Source organism: Psammomys obesus, unplaced genomic scaffold (genome assembly GCF_907164565.1).
Source record: "Psammomys obesus unplaced genomic scaffold, mPsaObe1.curated_primary_1811, whole genome shotgun sequence".
Classification (NCBI taxonomy): Eukaryota; Metazoa; Chordata; class Mammalia; order Rodentia; family Muridae; genus Psammomys; species Psammomys obesus.
The window spans coordinates 7,041,256-7,059,961 of record NW_026586589.1 but is presented as its reverse complement, the minus strand read 5'-3'; the positions used below and the strand labels follow the sequence as shown (position 1 = coordinate 7,059,961).

Here is an 18,706-nt window from a genome sequence, read left to right as displayed (position 1 = left end):
ACACCTGATGTCCCAACCCAGCAGCGAGAGAGCTCTAGAAGCCAGACGTGAACGCTGTCGTTTTGTGTTTGGCCACCAGATGGCAAGACTGGGGTGTGAGGAGGCCGTGATTGTGTTTGTATGAACACTGAATGAAGTAGAATCTGAGAGCTTGACTTAAAAGGACTTGACCTGAGATCATGGGAAGGTCTGGGTTCTCATTCTTGCTGTGATTGGGAGTTAGGTGGTAAGGCCAACAAGTGCTCTGCTTGTCTCTGCTTTCGGAGCCATCCCACCATCTGAAATGTGTTTGCATCTTGAGACTTGTGAATTTTCCTAATATTTTTTCTCTCCTTCATGCTAGTGGTGATCTCTGCTTTTAGTAGGGCTGGTTAGCACTCATGTTGACTATCCCTCTCAGGAACTGACTTATTAGACCTTATAAGTAATCTGTCTGTAGAGGCCTGGCCCTGCTTTGAACTGTGCTCCACATGGACTAGAAGTTGTAGTTGGGGGTCGGAGAAGATAAATGACTTCCTAGAATCCAGAGAGAAAGAAGCAGATGGTCCAGGTGTGGCCCTGAGTGTGCTTGGGCCCCACACCTAAGCCCTCTGCTTTCATAGCCTCTAGGAGCTGTGGGGCCAAGGTAGGAGTTCTAGGTGCCACAGCCTTGTTTCCCCTTTGGCTTTCTGCTTTCAGAATAGGCATCATCCAAGGAGTTCTCTTCAGTCAGGCTGATATAGGAACTGAGGGATTCTCGGAGCCCCTCGCTGAGAAGAGATGCCTCCCCAGGGGGAGGTGCTTCCAAAAACAGGAGGCTGCTGTGGATGGGGGAAAGCGGAGAAAGGAGTCACTTCCCCTGTGCTTGCTACAGGGTTCACTACTCTTAGACAAGCACTGTGTCATTCCTGCTGACAGACTTGGGCTCATTTTTTTGTTTGTTTGTTTTTTTTTTTTTTTGAAATTGTGTTTCTCTGTTTAGCCTTGGTGGTCCTGGAATGTAGACCAGGCTGGCCTCGACCTCAGAGATCCTGTAAGCCTCTGCCTCCCGAGTGCTGGGATTAAAGGCATGTGCCACCAATGGCATGTATTCCTCATTTCTTAACTGATCTTACTCCATCTTGACCTCCCTACTCGGTACTCTTGTTCACCAGCCTGCTCTATAACCTTCATCTCCCCCTGTGTGCCCTGAGGTCCGTGCCTCCCGTTTCCCTGATACTGCCCTGTCCTCAATACTGCCTAAGCCTGGGCTGGATTCTGGAAGGTGTCTCTTCATGTGACAGGCGCATTCTGGGTTGTGAGTTCATATTTTATTCTGCCTTTTGTGTTTCTGGGACTCCCTTACCTGTCCAGCTCTTTCCAATTGAGTGATGACATTGGCACGGTCATGGGTAGAGGTGTATCTTTGCCAGGTAGTGGGCCAAGCTTCTGCAGGACACAGGGCTCCCTGAGGACACAGCAGATGTCATCTGCCAGCTCTGTGGAAGAGATCCAAACCTGTGATATGGTACAAGCCCTTGCAGTTTTCTGTGCTTGGCACCTTGAGGACATGGTCAAGCTGACGGTCTCATGAAGGCTGAGGTATGGTGAAAGTTTAGTTGGGGCCAAGTTTGATACTTAGTTCAGTGTAAAACTGAGAAGGAAAGCAAGTAAAGAGTGGTTAGCCTGGCTCTGTCAGATTACTGTTTAGAACCACCTTGTAGAAACCCCACAGTCAACTTTCTCAAGAAGTCCCCCCTCCCCCCCCAAACAGAGCTTCTCTGTGTAGCCCTGGCTGTCCTCACTCTGTAGACCAGGCTGGCCTCAGAGATCCTACTGTCTCTGCCTTCCTAGTGCTGGGATTAAAGATGTGCACTGGCAAGGTTTCCCCTTTTGAGTCCTTGGCACTTGCTGGGTTATAGGACAGACCCCAGAATTGCTAAGGGTCACATTGCACCCTGGACCAGCACAGTGGTTCCCGTGGAGAGAACTCAGTTGCAGGCCACTTTGATTGCCGCTGAGATTCCAGCCAGGCTCACAGTTGGCCTGTAGTTAGTTCCTCTGTCGGCGTGGGATGGAGATAGCTCCCACCCACATGCCAGCACAGGTGCTGAACAAGGATAGATTGCCGTAGTACCTCTGCTGTCTCGATAGCCCCAGCATGTCAAGTGTCTAAAGTGCACAAGTGGCTACCTCCTCAGCCGCTCACTCAGTCTTCAGTGAAGGCAAAAAAAGGAAGCCATACCAGAGTAATGTTCCACCAGGGCCTGCAGTGAGGGGAAGGTAAGGCGGGGTGAGATGTACAGCCAGCCATTGTCAAGACGCTGTATCCTGTAGTGTCTGATCCGGTCCCAAGATGCAGGGCGGCTGAGTCGGATGGACAGGGTATAGCAGCCTGAGGAGGAAAGGGCAGGGCTGGGTCTGAGGCCCTGCTGAAGACCCAGCCCTGCCTAGGTTGGAAAAAGGAAAAAAAAATAATAGCTACAGCCCAGCCTTCAGGGGGATGTTGGGGTCAGAGGCAGGACAAAGAGTACTGGCTGTAACAGATAGGATTCTGTGGTCCCCAGGATGGGTGAGGTATAAGCAAGCATCAAATACCGGCTGTGTAGATAAAGACTCAGGTGGCAGAAGGGTTGGAATGTGAAAATGGTCAAGTAAAGGTCAGCATCGCCAGAAAGTCACTTTGGAAAGTTTGGCGCTAACAGTTGTGTTAACACCTTCAAAGCCAGCGGTCCCATCTCATACACGGGTAGAAAAGCGCCCAGCAGTGTTGCTCATAGATACCACTCTCACAAACAGCCTGTCAGAGCCCGACAGTTCAATAAAGCGTGGAGGCTGTGCTGTAGTTCAGTGCTAAGGAACTGGCCTGGCATGCAGACGGCTTTGTTTTAGGAAATCTCCGCTACCTCACACAAAGCAGACCAGTGCCTTACAGTGCTAATCACGTAGCAGAGAGTGCTGGTACATACTCGAAACCCCGGCACTCGGAAGGTTCAGGGCCCTCCCTCGGCTATGTGGTAAATATGAGGCCAATCTCAGCTGTGTGAGACTAGACCGTCTCCAAAAAACAAGTAAATGAATGAGCAGCCACAAGTCAGACTGTCCATTCAGCATGACTCAGCAAGTTCAAATACAGCCAAGGGTGGTGCAGGGGACCTTTGTTCAACAAGGATATGAAGAGGCAGCTGCTCAAGGCCAGCCTGGTCAGCACAGGTCTCGGCCAGGCAGGGCTGCATAGCGAGACTGTCTCCTAGCTAGAACAAAGACTTCAGCCAATCCCAAGGAACCGCTGCCCTCCCCCAGTTGTAAGACTTGTTTTCTAACAGGCTGTCTAGGTTTCAGTCTCACGTGGAGCCACCTTCTAGGGCAGCCCTCCCACCCGTGCCTACCAGCACTGTTGTTAAGGCACACCATCTGGCCACACAGGTCCTTTTCTTAATTTGTGTAGCCCTGCCTGTCCTGAACTTCTATAGCTAGCATGCAGGGGTTAGTGATTATTCTGATCTCAGCAGCTGTGAGCGTTCAGGTGGGGAAGGCGTTTCGCATGCAGCTAACACCAAGTTCTATCTGTACCCCGTCCTGTGGCCCTGTTGTTTGTAGTGGTTTGAATATGAATGGCTTCTGTAGTCTCATATTTGAATGCTTGGTCATTAGGGAGTGGCACTATTAGAAGATATGACCTTGTAAGGGTAGGTGTGCCCTTATTGGAGGAAGTGTGTCAGGGGGGTGGGCTTTGAGGTCTCAGATGCTATGACAGGCCCAGTGTCTATCTCCATGCTGTGCGCCAATCCAGATGTGGAACTCTCAGCTCCTTCTCCAGCACCACGTCTGCCTACCTGCCACCATGCTTCCCGCCATGATGATAATGGACTAGACCTCTTGACTTGTAATGAAATGTTTTCCTTATAAGAGTTGCCATGGTCACGGTGCCTGTTCACAACAATAGAACACTAAGACAACCTATGCAGAACATTCACTCACCTGCATGACACAGATGAAGGAATGTCTAAAGGAGGAAGTCTCCCGAGGGATGGTTCTGGTTTATTCTCCTGCCATCTTCCCATTTTCACAGCCAGCCTTCATCCATCACTAAGCCTCAAACTCTGGAGTCATGGACCTCTTCCTCTCACACTGTCTGGATTTGGAGCTGGAAGGCCTCCCCAAACCCCTGGAGTGAGCGCATGACTCCACTGCTGCAGTGACAGAGGGGAGGCCTTTGGGAAGTGGTGGGACCATGATGGCTCGGCTTTTCCCAGCCAGCTCTTCTGTTCCCTGGCTGCCACAAAGCAAGCAGCTTTCCTCCATCACATTCTCACACCATGAGGCACATTACCTTGCCTAAAAGCAACTGGGCCAGGTAGCTGTCAGCAGAAACCTCGGAAACTATGAGCCAAGATAAACCTTTTTTTCCCCTTTGAGTCCTGTTATTTTGCAACAACCACGGAAAGTTAGCTCGTCAGAAACTCCTACTACACCTGGAATCTGACCAGATCTCAACCAAAAGGAGTGCACGACTGCTTCCTATGTGGCTCCCACCTCAGCCTGTCACCTGCATCACAGTAGGTCACTCCTCTTTGGAGCCCTCCCTGTCACACCTATCTATCTGCCTGTCTATCTTTTTTGGTTGTTTGGGGTTTTTTGTTTGTTTTTGTTTTTTTGAGACAGGGTTCTGTGTAGCCCTGACTGTCCTGGAACTCACTCTGTAGACCAGGCTGGCCTCAAACTCATAGAGATCCACCTGCATCTGCCTCCTGAGCGCTGAGATTAAAAGTATGTGACCACCTCTGCCTAGCATCCCTGTCACATTTATAATCAAAGTCCTCACCTTTGAAAGGCTTTGCAGAATCTGACCTCTGTGTGGACCTGCTCCAATCCCACTGGCTCTGGGCTGAGAGGCCCTCTCAAGGCACATGCATACTGAGCCCACAGACACACCCTCACTTCTGCTTTCTGCTTTCCTTATGGCACTTGATGTCATGACTTCCTTACACATTTGTTCATTGTCTGCTTTGCCCTCAAGACTTCGGCTGGGACCTTGCCGTTTCTACCTGGGATCTGAGGGTCCTATTGGTTGCTTGGTTGGTTGTTTTGACAGAGGTTCATTATGGAGATGAATCCGGCCTTGAACTGTAATCCCCATACCTCTGCCTCCCAGTGCTGGGATTAGAGTGAACCGCTTGAAAACTCACTGTCCTTGCATTTCTTATAGAAAACATTGAACAATTGTCCTCTACTGGCCATGGGTCTAGGCCCTTCCAGGATCCTGACCTTTGCAGAGGGCAGAGTGCTGAGGTGCACACAGGCAGGCCTACCCCAGATATGAAGGAGCTGGGGGTGGGGGGTCAAGTTTGGGTCTATCCTTGTCAGACACGGCCCTCGCCTTCCTGCCCACCCAGGCAGACTCATCTCACTCATGTCTCCTGGGAACATCTACTGAGCCCCTGCTACAGTGCCAGACACCACCCAGGCCCAGACAGAGGTGTCAGAGAAGCAGATGTGCACTGTCTGCCAGCCCATCTCCTGACCAGGCTTGTCCTTGACGGTCCTCACTGGACAGTGAGCTCCTGTGTTCTCAGAGAGCACGGCTTGCAGATTTGTTACAAGCCAGTTCACTGCAGCCAGATGAAGATGTCAGTGGGAGTTCCAAAGAGTGAGAGCCTGGGGAGGTGACAACGGCTCCAACCAGAAGGATGGGTGGGTGCATATTTGCCCAAGGGAGAAATGAGAGGTGGGGCTTTCCAGGCTGTGGGAGGACCATGTGTCAGGAAGTAGAATGGGGAAAAAAGTGCTTTTAGAGTACTTGGTGAGCAGTGGAGGTAGAGGGCACAGAGAACCTAGAAGAGGACCTACCAGGGCAAAGGCAGGGTGGTTGGTCCTACGCTCTAGGATGCTCTAGTAGGCTTGAGCATTCCAGTGGCGCTGGGAGAAGGGAGGGATGCCCAAGGTATCCCCCTTGGGAAGTGCCTAGCAAACCACTCCTGCACTTCCTCCACCGAGGCCTCCCATGAGCAGATTTCTGGCCTCTGTCTCCAGTTGGTCTGTGGTGGCAAGAGCTGGCACTGTCACCAGGTCCAGAACTTCCCAATGACTCCTGTGTATTAAGATCTGAGACCTAGCCTTTAATTTCAGCACTCCAGAGGCAGAGGCGGGTGGATCTCTGTGAGTTCAAGGCCAGCCTGTCTAGAAAGAAAGTTCCAGGACAGCTGAGGCTGTTACATAGAGAAACCTTGTCTCAGAAAACAAAACAACAACAACAAAAAATTTGTGAGAACCGGCACTCTATGACATCACTCAGGATTCTGGAACTTAGTGTTGTTTTTCGGCCCACAAACCACAGAATAGACGTGCACACTGTCATCTAGGACATGTTGAAGGATCTGAAGCAGGTCTGCCTCCCCAGCACTCCCCACTCCAGCACACACTGGGGATTCTTGCTCTACTTCACTGCAAACATGCCTTGTCCAGTGAGGAGCCTCACTTGAAGGCACTTCTTCAGATTCCAGGTCCCAGGACATATCCCTGAGCAGTTAAACCAGCTCAAGCTTGGTGTGCAGGCATCCAAGTGATAAGCCTCTCCCAGGGGACTCCAGTGTACAGCTAAGAGCTAGTTCTCAAAGTGAGCTCCCCAGGCCAGCAGTGTGAGAGGAGCATGTTCAGCCCTCCTCAGACTCAGTCAGCATGCTGGGTGTGCAGCAGTCCTGCTGGCCATTCTGTGGCATGCCTGGATAGAGACCCTCAGATCTATGAGTGATGCACTAAAGTGATCTCTTTGCCCACACTAGGTAGGTATGCCCTTCAGCTTTAGCAGTGCTGTTGAAAGGAAGCCCTAAAGAAAGGTTGCAGTCAGTGCCTGGAAGACAGCCATTCTAAAAAGTCAGCATGGGAAGTCTTGGTTTGCTTTGTATGTGTAAGCTAGCAAACTTCAGGCATCCTCCTGTCCTGCCTTCCCAGCACTAAGATTACAAGCACACACCACCCACCGTGCCAGGCTTTTTTACATGGGTGCTGGGGCTCAAACTCAGGTCCACACCCTTGCAAAGCAAACGCTGTCTGGACCGAGGCATTTCCCAGGCCCCTCCACCTTTTATTATTTTATTTTGCACCTGGGGACCTTACTCTGTACCTCCCGCTAAGCCTGGACTCGCTACTAGCCAAAGCTGGTCTTGAATTCTCTGTGTTCTTCCTCCCTCTCCAGAATGTTGGAATTTCACCACTCCCAGCTTTCTCTATTGGGACAGGGACTCCAGAACATGCATGCCTTTAACTCTCTACATAGCTGAATATGACTCTGAACTCTTGATCTTCTGGGCTCTACCTCCAGAGCTGGGTTACTAGCATGCACCTCTATGCTCTAACTCGGGTTTTCTCTCTCTGACTGACTACCCCCTGCCCAGGTGCTGGCAATAGGGATGCTGATCCCAGCATTTCTGAGCAGGTCTCCTTGAAGATCTTTACGGATCCCTCGTGGCTCCTCCTTTACCACCCCATGAATTTCCCTTGTTTATGCTCCTTCTTGATCAAGGGGTGGTCACTCTACTCTTGGGGCTGCACCAGGCCAGAGGTAGCGTGGGGTGGGTGGCTGAGCACTGCGTACTTCCTGTGGCTTTTCTAGCTCACAGTTGGTAGGTACGCAGGGTTCCAGTCCCAGTCCCCAACACCACTGAGGTTTCCTGTTTGCAGCTGCTGCACTGGGGCCGGCTGCCCCTCCCCCCGCCACCTGCAGCCAGCCAATGGGTGTGTATGAGGGTGAGGGGTTATTTCTTGGAAATTAGCAAGGGGGGCTGGAGAAGGGTAATCCAGGAAGCCCCTGGGGGAAGTGCTTGCAGGGTAGAGGTAGAGAACAAGGACCCTGACAGCCCGTCTCAGGAAGCTCAGTTAGGGCAGACCCCCTGCTGCCTGCACTCTGGAGTTTCTCCTCTCTAGGCTCACTAGCAAACTGCATGTTACTGACCCTTGGCTTGCAGTGAGCATCCGCCAAGAGATCATAGCATGTGCTGTGAAGGAGGGTCACTACTGCTGCTCAGAGTAAATCCCAGTTGCCAAAATATAGACTAAGCTTGGATCCCGCTGTGTGGATTCACCCCCGCTTTTCTCTATTGTCAAAGGAGCCTCATGGAAACACTGCGGCTCAGCTCCAAGCCTAGGCAGCCACTCTATGAAGTCTCCCCAGATTGCTCCAGGGAAACTGTTTTTCCTTTGCCCTCATAGTCTGGCTCCACCTCAGGGCCTTTTACAGTCAGGCCTGGCTGGATTCAAGAAACCTCTGCTGGCTGTCTGGGATAGCAACAGCCTTTTCTCCTTGGCCTCCTGCCCTGAGCCCCGATCTAGAGAGGCACAGTAAGGGCTGAGCTTACCCACCTCTCCTGGTCTGGCTGTCTCTGATGAGGAAGGCCCCTCCGGGATTCCCAGGCAACAGGAGTAGCTCCTCAGCTTTCTCCCGGCTCAGGCCCTCAAACAGCCACCTGGAGGAGCAAAGAGGGATGGGGTAGGCTTGTGGGTTTTAATGGAATCCTTCCACACCTCTGTATGACCTTGCTGAGATCTCCCTTCCCTTGCCCACTAGGCCTAGAAGTTCTGTACCATGAAGAGCAGGCCGCAGAGGTTCAGGGGTCCTCTCAGGGCCCTGCTTTGGGGAGCAGCCTTATGAAGGCAGCCTTAGGCCTTCTTTGCCTAAGACTTGGTTCCCAGGTGTCCTGGGTGGGGCACTATGAGGCTACCAGCCTCTGTCCTGTCACGGCCCAGTGCTCCAGCTCCACTGTTGATCCACTCACCTCTGCAAGAAGTGCCCCTAGTCTTTCCATTTCAGGATGTCCTTAGAGATTGCCTGTGTCCTATGCATCCCCTTCAGTGTCCTCTACGCTTGATCGTAGCCACCCCCCAAAGCCCCACACCACAACACCTCCTCTGTGGGGCCTTCTCTGGGCTCCCAAGTCTCATGAGCCAGGCTGAACAAGACATGACAGTTGCCTGCAGCTCTGGAAGGCAACTGCCCAGGCTCTGCATAAAGAGGACACTGTGGAGAGAGTGTAGGAAGGTCCCCAACGGAGGCCTGAGCCAGGTTCTCACCTGTGGGAGACTTTAGCCACATGCACACTGGGGATGTGATACTCTCTGCCAGAGACTTCCGACAGCACTGTCCACCAGTCTCCATCCCTGTGGAGAGATCACAGCGGGCACCACCTTCATGTGGAGTTTGCAAAGGACTTGCAGCACCTTGTCTACTTATTTCCCAGAATTCCCTACACCAGGCTCCTCCTTGGAGGGTGGCAAATGACCCAAGGCTTCCTGTTCCAAGGCCTGAGCCCACTGCCTCTCTCCCTGCGGATGTGTCAGGCTGCCAGAAAACCACCCAGAGACATGGGGGCTTTCCAAGAGTGGCCCTGTGCCTCCCTGCTGGTAGTGGAAGGGCCCCTTTTCCCGTAGTGTGACCTCAGGGGCCCAGTGTTGTAGACTTACTCAGAGATGATGGTCAGTGGCTCCCCGAGTCTCAGAGATAGCCCAGCCTGCTCACCCGCCGGGAAGCTGCCCAGGGCCACAGCTGTGACCTTGTTTCTCTCTAGATAGAGGGATAGACACACTTACCCTCTTGGTCAATGTTCTCTCAAGATGGGAGGTCTAGTTGACAAGAAGAGTCTTTGTCTGGCTCAACTCACTCACCCCTCCCACAGGTACCCCACAAGGGGAGCAACCCCAGAGTCTGAAATGCTTCCAAGTAGGCTCTACTGAGCTTGGGAGAGCCAGATAGCTTTGGGGATTCCCATGAAGGCCTTCAGCTCATGTGGCTAGCGCACCCGGTTCCTGGCCATCTCCCTGTGTGTCTTCTACAGAGAGTTTGACAAAGGGATTCTACAGCTGGGAAACTGAAAACCTACAGCCCAGGGGCAAGGGATACTGGTTAATAGAGCAGCACTTGCCTCAAATGTGCAAGGCCTTGGGTTCCATCCCTAGCATCATGGCAAAACAAGACAAAACAAACAAACAAACAAAAACCCACCAAGTCTAGAAGCCCTTATCAACATGGATCTGAGTTGGCTTCTGAAGTGTAGTGGTGAGACCACACAGCAGCTCTGAGGGCACAGTGTTGGGGGGTGATAGGGAGGAGGGGGAGAAGGACTTCAGGAAGGCTAAAAGCTCAGCCCGGGGCCCCAGGAATGAGGGCGTTTGCCAACACCAGCACTGACATGTGCTGTCAGGAGACAAAAAGCAGGGTCTTGGAGGGAAGAATAACCTCCCTTTCCAGGATAGGGTTCTTTCCCACACAGCTGACTCTGGTTTCCTCGTTGGTCCTATGTCAGGCCCCTGGAGGAACGTCCATGTGAATAGACTCCAACCCTCTGGAGCACTTTGCACAGGCACAGGCTAGATTCCCAATGGCCTACGTCCAGGGCAGTGAGTGAAGGTTCGTGCTGCCCCTGACAAGTGCCACCAGAAGCTGCTATGGCAGGCCTGACCAGGGCCAGTGCCCATGGGAGCCTGTGCAAGGGTCCTGCTAACCCTAACTGTGTCCTGCACATCATGGCATCCTGAGGCCTTCCTCCATCATTTCGCTTCTTACTGGGCACTTGCCACTGCCCTGACGTTGGTGTGTCTAGTCATCTCCACTGTGCAGAAAGGTCTCAAGACCCAAGTACAGGACTCAGCAAGAAAGGCATAATTTCAACCCCATACCACCCTGATCACAGGCCTAGGTTGGGGAGGAGGGGAGCATGAGGGCTGGTTGATAGCTGTACCTCTCAGGAAGGGCCCCAGCTTCCTGGGAGGTGAAGGTTCCAATGGAGGAGTGATTGGCCTGGTCATGGAACCAGAGGGAAGCTAAGGCACCACTCACCCTAGTAATGGTCAAGAGGACTTAGTGGACATGAAGTCCAATTTGGAGGCTGGGCATCAGGTAGCAGGCAGAAGACAGCCAGCCCACTCAGCCTAACAATCTGTCCCTAAGCCCGCAAGGCTAGCAAGTGTCTGTACAAAGCTAACTCGCCTGCCTCACCTCTCTTTCCTTCCTCCTGTCCTTTCTCAGTAAGGGTTCCCAGAGGAGACACACGAGTGCAGGGTGCCAGGAAAAGTTGTGAAGGTCAACAGGAAGGGTTCTTCGTCTCCAAGGATCTCTCAAAGTACCAAGGTCCCACAGGACTCTGAGATGCTCTCTAAAGGGAGCTGAGACCCAGGAGTGAGGGAGGGAGAGCAGACCAGACAGACATAAAAGGATCCAGGAGACGGGTGGCCAAGGAAGGGTCTCTTCAGTAGGTGGGAATGAACACACTCCACCATCACCACCCGGTCTTCCCTCTTAAAAGGTTAGCAGAAACCCCTGCAGCAGGGAGCTCCTCAGGCCCCGAGATCTTGCCTGCCCAGAGCCTGGTGTCTCTGTAGCCAAGAACACCTGATACCTCCTGTGGAGGCAGGATCCTTGCCCTCCTGAAAGCTCTGGCCTTGCCTGCCTAGCGGGAGAGTCTCCTGCTGGCCAGTGGCCAAACTTAGGCTGCTCTGCCCTGCCTCTCTGCACGCTTTCATCCCTGCCACGCTCTGCCACCAAACCTAACACAACCATCACTCATAAAGGCTTAGTTTCTGTCTCTGGGACAGCTTGTCCATTGTTGTGTCCTCTTGGTACCCAGCAGAACCTCAATAACTTTAAGATGGAGGTAGGCCGGGGGTGGGAGTTGGGGGGCACAAATGGCTCCTAGACCAAGATAGTCAAAACTCATATTCCTCTTGGGACAAGGTAGCTCCATTGAGAGATGTCCTCCTTTCCTTGGAGACCGGATGGAGGGGAAAAAAGGTCCCCTCCAGGTCCTCCTGCCAGGGGTGGTCACCACCCTCAGAAGCACCAGGATGAGTCAGCAGCCTGCTACCTGCAGCTAGCTCAGTGGAAAAGGGGGCGGTCAGTGTGGTTTACAGGTCTCTTCCTGCAGGCCTCTCACTGCAGATGAGGAGGCTCCAAGGGCTCTGAAGGGGCCCAGAGTATCACAGCCCTGCGGAGGCTACTACGAGGGAGGTAAGAGGCCTTGTGAAAAGCAGGAAAAGAAACCCTACCACCTTTAGGGGTCTGGGGGCTGAGGACCAACTGTTTCTGACCGAACCCAGATGCCTAGATATCTTGCTGTTCAGTCTCTGGTACAGGTTATTCACTGTCCCCCACGCCCCTCCTAACAGTGCTGCTGGGGCTGGATGATCTTATCAGCTGTGGTAGTTAACTCTCTGGACCACCATGGTGTCCACAGAGCATTTAGATAGTGTCTGGTCAAAGCACTCTGGCTATTTCTGAGAAGAGAGTTTCCAAACAAGACAATCCCACCCCCATCATGAAATCAGAGAGAGGCTCTTCCAGGGTCTTCTAAGTAAAAGCAGCATAGGTTTGTATTACTGCAGCTAGCGTGATGCCCAGATTTAAGACTCTAACACTGAGTTCTACCCCCAGCCCCTCACAGTTAATGTTCTTACGACTACTGCAAGCTCAGCAGTTGCCAGGATCCTGTGTTGCTCACTCGGAAGGGTAGCCATGGCTTTAATTGAAGTTTGGAGTTGTTGGCCCAAGACCCAGAGGTAGTGAGGTCTGGGTTTATATAGTCTCATAATGCCTGGGAAGCATCTAGTGGCCCCACAGTCAAGACCTACCTGCTTGTGTAGATACAGGTCCCTGGCCTGGACCAGAGGAAATGGAGCTGGAGCTTGGGCTGCACAGGCTTTTCCTTCTGCTGGGTAAGCTTCCCATCATTCTTCAGCAGATTGGCAGAAACATACCATTGAAAGAAACCTGAAAAAGGTGCTGTTGTGTGGACAGAGCCTATGATCTCAGCTTGGACCCAGATACTTGGCTGTCACTGGGAAATGGCTTGATAGGTTCATCAGAGCCAAGAAAAAGGCACCACAAAAAGGAAGTACCTCAACAGTTTCTCAGGGCCTTACAAGTCATCACTATGTTTGACTGACAAGGAATTTAGGCTGAGACTGTGGGCAAGTTGGAGGTGATTTTCTCTGTATCCCATCCTTCCTAAGCTTGCTCCATTCATGTCTTCTGGGCCTTTTCTTGTGTCCCCTCTGGTGGGTTGGCCTGCCTTTTCCATTCCCATTGGATATCTGTTTGGGCACCACTCTTTCTCAGGAAACTTTCTAGCAGTCTTCAGCCTTTGCTGTCCTCCTTTGAATTCCTGTAGCCTGAGGAACCATCCCTTAGGTCTGGGGTCACATTCTGTTAGTTGGTGGCAGGGCTGGTCAAAAGACACTGAAATCTCTGCAGGCATGTCAGGGGCCACGGCTAGGGTTAGAGATGGGCCAAGGGGGAAGCAAGAGGCTTGGGATAGGAGTCATAAGCAGAAGGACACTGAATACAGTTACCAGTGCCAGAGCACAGGGTAAGATTGTTGGGAGTCTACGTCAGTCTATGTGGCTTGCAAGGCTCTGAGGGACTGACCTGTCACTTCCCTTCTTGGTGCCCTTTTTCCTCATCTGAGGAGTGGGGATAACCACAGCAGACATTTGGGTCTGGTGGATAATGGCCTGTATAGCCAGCTCTGGGACCACACTTCCTTCCTGTTCTTGAACATTCTCTGTTACAAATTCCTTTAGGAACCCTTCCTTTTTACTTATTCTGCTGTGTTCCTTAGAGGTTTTTTTTCTTTTTTCTTTCTTTTTTTTTTTTTTTTTTGTTTTTTGTTTTTTGTTTTTTTGTTTTTTTGTTTTTTTGTTTTCCTGAGATGATGAACTGAGGACTATGTTCCCTAGGCTGTCCTCAGATACTCAGGCTCAGGTGATCCTCCTGCTTCATAGCCCTCTAACTGCCACCAGGCTCGTTCAATCTGCCATTACCCTACAGTCCCATGCCTTGTCCTCAGCATTCAGTGAGGCCAGCAGTACTCGGCACACATCCGAAGAGTGAACTGAAGGGAGCATACTGTTTTGCATAGTGTCTTGTCCTCAGACTAAGCAAATCCTTCATTTCTAGAGAAATGCTGATTTTCCCAACACTGTGTTAAGTTTTCAGTGTTTGTTTCATCTGTTATTACCGCACAATCCTGTGTTCCTGTTCTCAACATTGAGTGAGGCTCAAGAAAGGCCCTAAAGGCCCTATATCGAAACAGTGTATTGGAAAAGCATTTTCCAACACTATGTTAAGTGTTTCAGTGACGGGAGCTATGTCTTCTACTTCTTTTCAGATGGTCTCATTGCGTTCAGTAGGACAAGATGTAATTTCACCTGTTTGGTTCCTTTCAGCTGGTCAGGCACTGCCAAGGGTTCACAGTTGGAAGGGCCAGGTCACAGCATGGTGTGAGGATACAGGGGGGTAACCTTCCTTGCCCTCGGCCACATGCTGCCTGGAGGAGGGTGGAGTCCAGCAATGCCATGGGATGGCATCCATGACCTGGAATAGTTACCAATGAGTGGAGACCCGGCCTTGCTGGGACGACAGCTCCTCTGTGCCAAGCCCCCTGAGCACTTGTCTTGCAGCCCCATGGCATCATCTGGAGGAACAGCATCTGTTCTGCTGCCTCTGTGCAGGAGCTCAGTGTCCACAGCACAGAGTTTGGGAACACCAAGTAGGCTGGTGCCCCAGGGTTGGCCCCGGACAGCCCCTTCCTCTCAGACTTTGGGGATTGGCAGCCTTGGTGAGGGCGGTGGTGGTGCTGCCCGCTGAGGGCTGGGATCTGCTCACTGCCAGGGCAATTCTTCCATTTCAGCTGGCCATGAGTATGAGGTTCAGGCTAAGCGCTTGGCTTTATGCTTGCCATGGGTAGCATGGGGGACTAACTCAGACCAGCTGTGTGACCTCAGGCAAAGCATGCAGCTTGCACTATCTCCTGTGATGATGGATGCTAACACTAACCTCACAGGGCTGAAGGGATTGGAGGTGAGTAACTTCCTTGCTCTAGTTCAGCAAGCCCTCCAGGACTCTTGGGCCATAAGGGAGCTGATCTTTGCTGGGCACCTCTCCAGGACTCTGCAACTTTGTCTTCCTGGTCTGACCAAGACATGTTAACTACTGGTGAAGAGGCCCAGGCAGCGGCAGTGTGGCCGAGGAGAAACGGGTGCAGGCCACATTTGTAGAAGAGATCAGATCATTTGGCGCACTTCAGAGCAACACAGCATGTCTGTGGTGTCCTGGTGAGTGGGTGGGCAGAGTGTGGGCAAGAGGCAGCAGAAACTGCACAGTGCCCAGGCTGCCTTGCCTCTCTCTAATCCCATTTTCATTGTAATGGCCCAAGTCTAGAGGATGCAATGATCTCCTGTGGAGGATGGCTGCCTGCTGCTCAGGCAGCAGGTTAGATAGTGCAGGGCTAGGATGGCTGTTCTCTCTTTCTCTCAGGATTTTGTGGGTTTGGTTTTGTATCTGGGAATTGAGCTCAGGGGCTGAGTGATCCCTACCCCTGTCTCACTCCTTTTCAAGTCCCTTCTCACCCTGTGAAAGCAACTGAGACGCTGCAGGTGACTGTCTTTTAGAGAGTAATCTAGAGTATTTTCCTTCAGTGACCGGTAAGACTATGACCCAGGAGAGGCTAAGAGTCCACCTGGAAAGTGAGCATCTCAGAAGAGACCAGCAGAGGCCCCTGAGATCTTGGAAAACTGCAAGTCTCCAGGAGGCAGTCAAAGGAGAGAGCCTACTCCCCTCTGTGTGTCTGGAGAATCCTACAGACTTCCTCATACAGCTAGCTACCAGTCGTCTCTCCTGGAGCCTGATGACAAAGCTCACTCCCAGTCTTAGAGGGGAACGTCCTTTCTCCCAAGTCCACCAGAAAACAAAGCAAGTGTACTTACAGGTTTGACATCAGAAGTTTGGTGAGGGTGGTCAGCCAGTGGGCACGCTTGCCCGACAGGTCAGGCCTTTGCAGGTCCTAAGATAATCGGCATCTTAGGCACTAGAACCTTTGCTGTCAGTCTGGAGGATCACCAGGGGCGGTGAGAGTAGGTTGAGGTAATCAAGCTTCTTTGTTAATGGACAGCAGTCTCCATGAAACTGGTACAGGAGCCCTTTGCTTCTCGAGGAGACTAGACCGGGTATTCCTATCCAGCACAGCAGGGCCAGAGAGTGAGGCCTGCTGATTTGAGCCCCTTTGCAGACACAGGTGTCACTCCTCAGAGCGCCAGCTCCCAGCTGCAGACTCTGTGGTTCTCACAACCCCACGGCCTCCCTGCCTGTTTCCTCTGACAGTATCACAGACCATGCGGGCGCCACCTTGCCCCCTTCCTGTTTCTAGGGAGCAGCTGCTCTTGTCCCATGCCTCATGCTGGAGGTTCTTCTTGGCTCTTTGGTTCCATCTGGTCCAAGGAATAAAGAATGGGGAGGAATACACAGGAGTTTCCCGTGCAGGCCTGGCTATAGCAATCACCAGAGCACTCAATCGTAGCACTAATGGAGTCCAAATAGTCTGAGGGATCTAGGCATAGGGATCACCTGGGGTCTTAAATTGTAGACTGCAGTGGGGCTCGTTTCCAGGCCAGTGCGGTGGCTTAGTGGGTGACGATGCTTGCCACCAAGCCTGATGACCCCAGTTCAATCCCCAGGACCCAGTGGTGGAAAGAGAGAACTGGCTACTGAAACTTGTGTTCTGTTTTTGGCCTTCCCACCCTGAACACACCCGATTCCATCTGAAAGTTGCCTTTTGACCTCCACTCAAGCACATCAGTACATGATGTATTTTAAAAAAATAAGATTTCTAACAAGCTTACAGCAATGCCCGTGTTGTTGGTGTGGGAACTCCTTTTTGAAAGTTCAGCTTTGGGGCTGAGGTGTAGTTAGTAGCAGACATGTGCTTGTCATGTCCTAGGCTGTGGGTTCGATCCCAAGCACTTGAAAGAAACTCCAGCATGGTCCTCAAAGTATGGTTCACTGTATCAGCCGGGAGGTCTTTAGGTGTGCAGGAGTACCTCAGACTCAGGAAGCCAGAAAGACCCCAGGAGAGCTTGGTGTTCCCAGTTTGCGATTATTTCAGTATTTCAGATTCTTATGCTCAAGCTGGAAACTCACAGGTGTCCTATCCAGAACTAACAATTACCTTAATTGCGTCCGCTATCAATGAGCACACCTGCCTACTGTGCCCTCCTCAGTGGCCGTTCTTTAACACGAGGACCCGCCGTGCTCCAACGCTAGGCTGAGCTCAGGACTCAGCCTTCTCTGGGGACTCTGTCTTCTCTTGCTCCTGAGGAGGCTGGCTGGTTCTTCCCCATCGTGGTCACTCAGCACGCAGGGAAGAAGGGCCTGCAGAAGCACATTGTGTGAGAAGGTTAACAGGTTTAAGGTTGTTGGAGGAAGTTAGTGTGGACTCCCCCTCCAAGTCCAGTCTCCAGACAATCCGATGCCCACCAGACTGAGGGGTATGAGGAACAGTGAAGGTTACAGAGACCCTGACGAGGCCTTTTCTTTTTTCCTCTTTTTCTGTATTTATTTCCATGCTTATGTATATGTTCATGGGGGGGCATACATGCTATGTGGTGGTTAGAACCACGCTGCTCCCTTTTCTGGGACTGAGGGACGGAGAACCTCTCTCCATCCAGACCTGGGAGGTGCTTCCTGCAGGTACGTGGGTGTCTGCTAAGTGGTGGCAGCTGCTACAGGGACAGCACTTGCGCTCTGCAGAGTGGAGCCTGGTGTTTTGCGTCCATCTTCCTTGGCTAATCTAGAGCTTAGGACAGATCTTTGGAGAAAACTCCACAGTGTACCAGACATCATTCATGGGCTTCAGCTCCTCCCCTCTGACTTATACAACATGTGTGAATCCACGTGGATGGGGGGGTGGGGACCTGCCTCCCTGCCTGCCTCTCTGTGTAACAGGTAGCCCTTCTGCTGGTCTCAGCCAATCAGTGGCCCACACAGGAACTGCAGTCTCCCACCTGCTCTCTCCTGAAATCACTCTGCAAACAGCGTTGTCCAAGTGGAACCAAAACTCAATCTTGTGGCCACCAGATATCTGCTCTGTGTCTTTCCCTTAAAAATGCCACTGAGATGTAACTAAAAAGAAAAAAATAATAAAAAAAAAGAAAAATCAGACAAAAAAAATGCCACTGAGAATGCAAACAAGTCCCTTTGCAGAAGCACTATAAGAAAGCATGTCTAAAATCACAGAACTATGCACACAGACACAGACACGCGTGCTCGCACACACATGGAGTTGGGAATCAATCTCATATTTGAGGGAGCACAGGGAAAGGCTGGCGAGAGAAGATATGGAGATCAGATGAGACCAAGATGCTGGAGTATGGGACCGGTGGGATGGCTCAGTGGATAAAGTCACTTGCTTTGAAACCTGACCACCTGAGTTCAGTCCCAGGGGCAGAAGGAGAACCAGTTCAGGAATGTTGTTCTCTTACCTCCATCCATGGACACACACTCATATACACTCAATAAGTAAATGTGAAACCAATTTAAAAACACATTGAAATGTTACAGTAATGGCATGGGTATGGTTCTCAGCACACATGAAAGGGGTTATGGGGAGAGGATGATAAATCCAGGCTACTAGAGAAAGGTTCTGTGGCCATGCATGAATGAAAGAAAGTGGAGGCCAGTTGATGGGATGAAATGTTCTGTTATGGAGTGTCATCTAAAGGAGGGGCTTTAGAGGACCCGTCTGCTCAGCAGGACACTTCCATGGCCTGGTGTCTGTTCAGGAAATTAGGGGCCTTCCCGGCTTCTTGATCCCCATCCAAGTGATTGCTGGTCACAGTCTGGCTGAAAAAATTTTTTTCAGTTACTGGGGGCTGAGTGGGTTTGTGATTGGGCGAGCCGGGTCATGCTGGCCGATGGTACTGTAACAAA

General features: G+C 51.7%; 1 protein-coding gene across 1 annotated transcript; it reads right to left on the bottom strand.

The window, feature by feature from the left end:
* Positions 1-398: 398 nt before the first annotated feature.
* Sla2 (Src like adaptor 2) lies at positions 399-15,788 on the bottom strand. Its single transcript, XM_055602211.1, has 8 exons — positions 15,709-15,788; positions 12,574-12,712; positions 9,415-9,514; positions 9,025-9,111; positions 8,317-8,420; positions 2,204-2,353; positions 1,325-1,457; positions 399-800 (listed from the first exon to the last, which is right to left on the bottom strand). Exons 2-8 carry the CDS (start codon positions 12,671-12,673, stop codon positions 635-637), a joined length of 840 nt encoding a protein of 279 aa, XP_055458186.1. The 5' UTR covers positions 12,674-12,712; positions 15,709-15,788; the 3' UTR covers positions 399-634.
* Between the last annotated feature and the right edge of the window lie 2,918 nt (positions 15,789-18,706).

Excerpts from the sequence above, each read along its gene's own strand:
- Sla2 (XM_055602211.1), bottom strand. The coding sequence starts at position 12,673 with ATGATGGGAAGCTTACCCAGCAGAAGGAAAAGCCTGTGCAGCCCAAGC. Across the intron at positions 9,515-12,573 it reads ACCTGTATCTACACAAGCAG|AGAGAAACAAGGTCACAGCT; the intron begins GTAGGTCTTGAC and ends CCCTCTATCTAG. Across the intron at positions 8,421-9,024 it reads GTGGCTAAAGTCTCCCACAG|GTGGCTGTTTGAGGGCCTGA; the intron begins GTGAGAACCTGG and ends TTGCTCCTCCAG.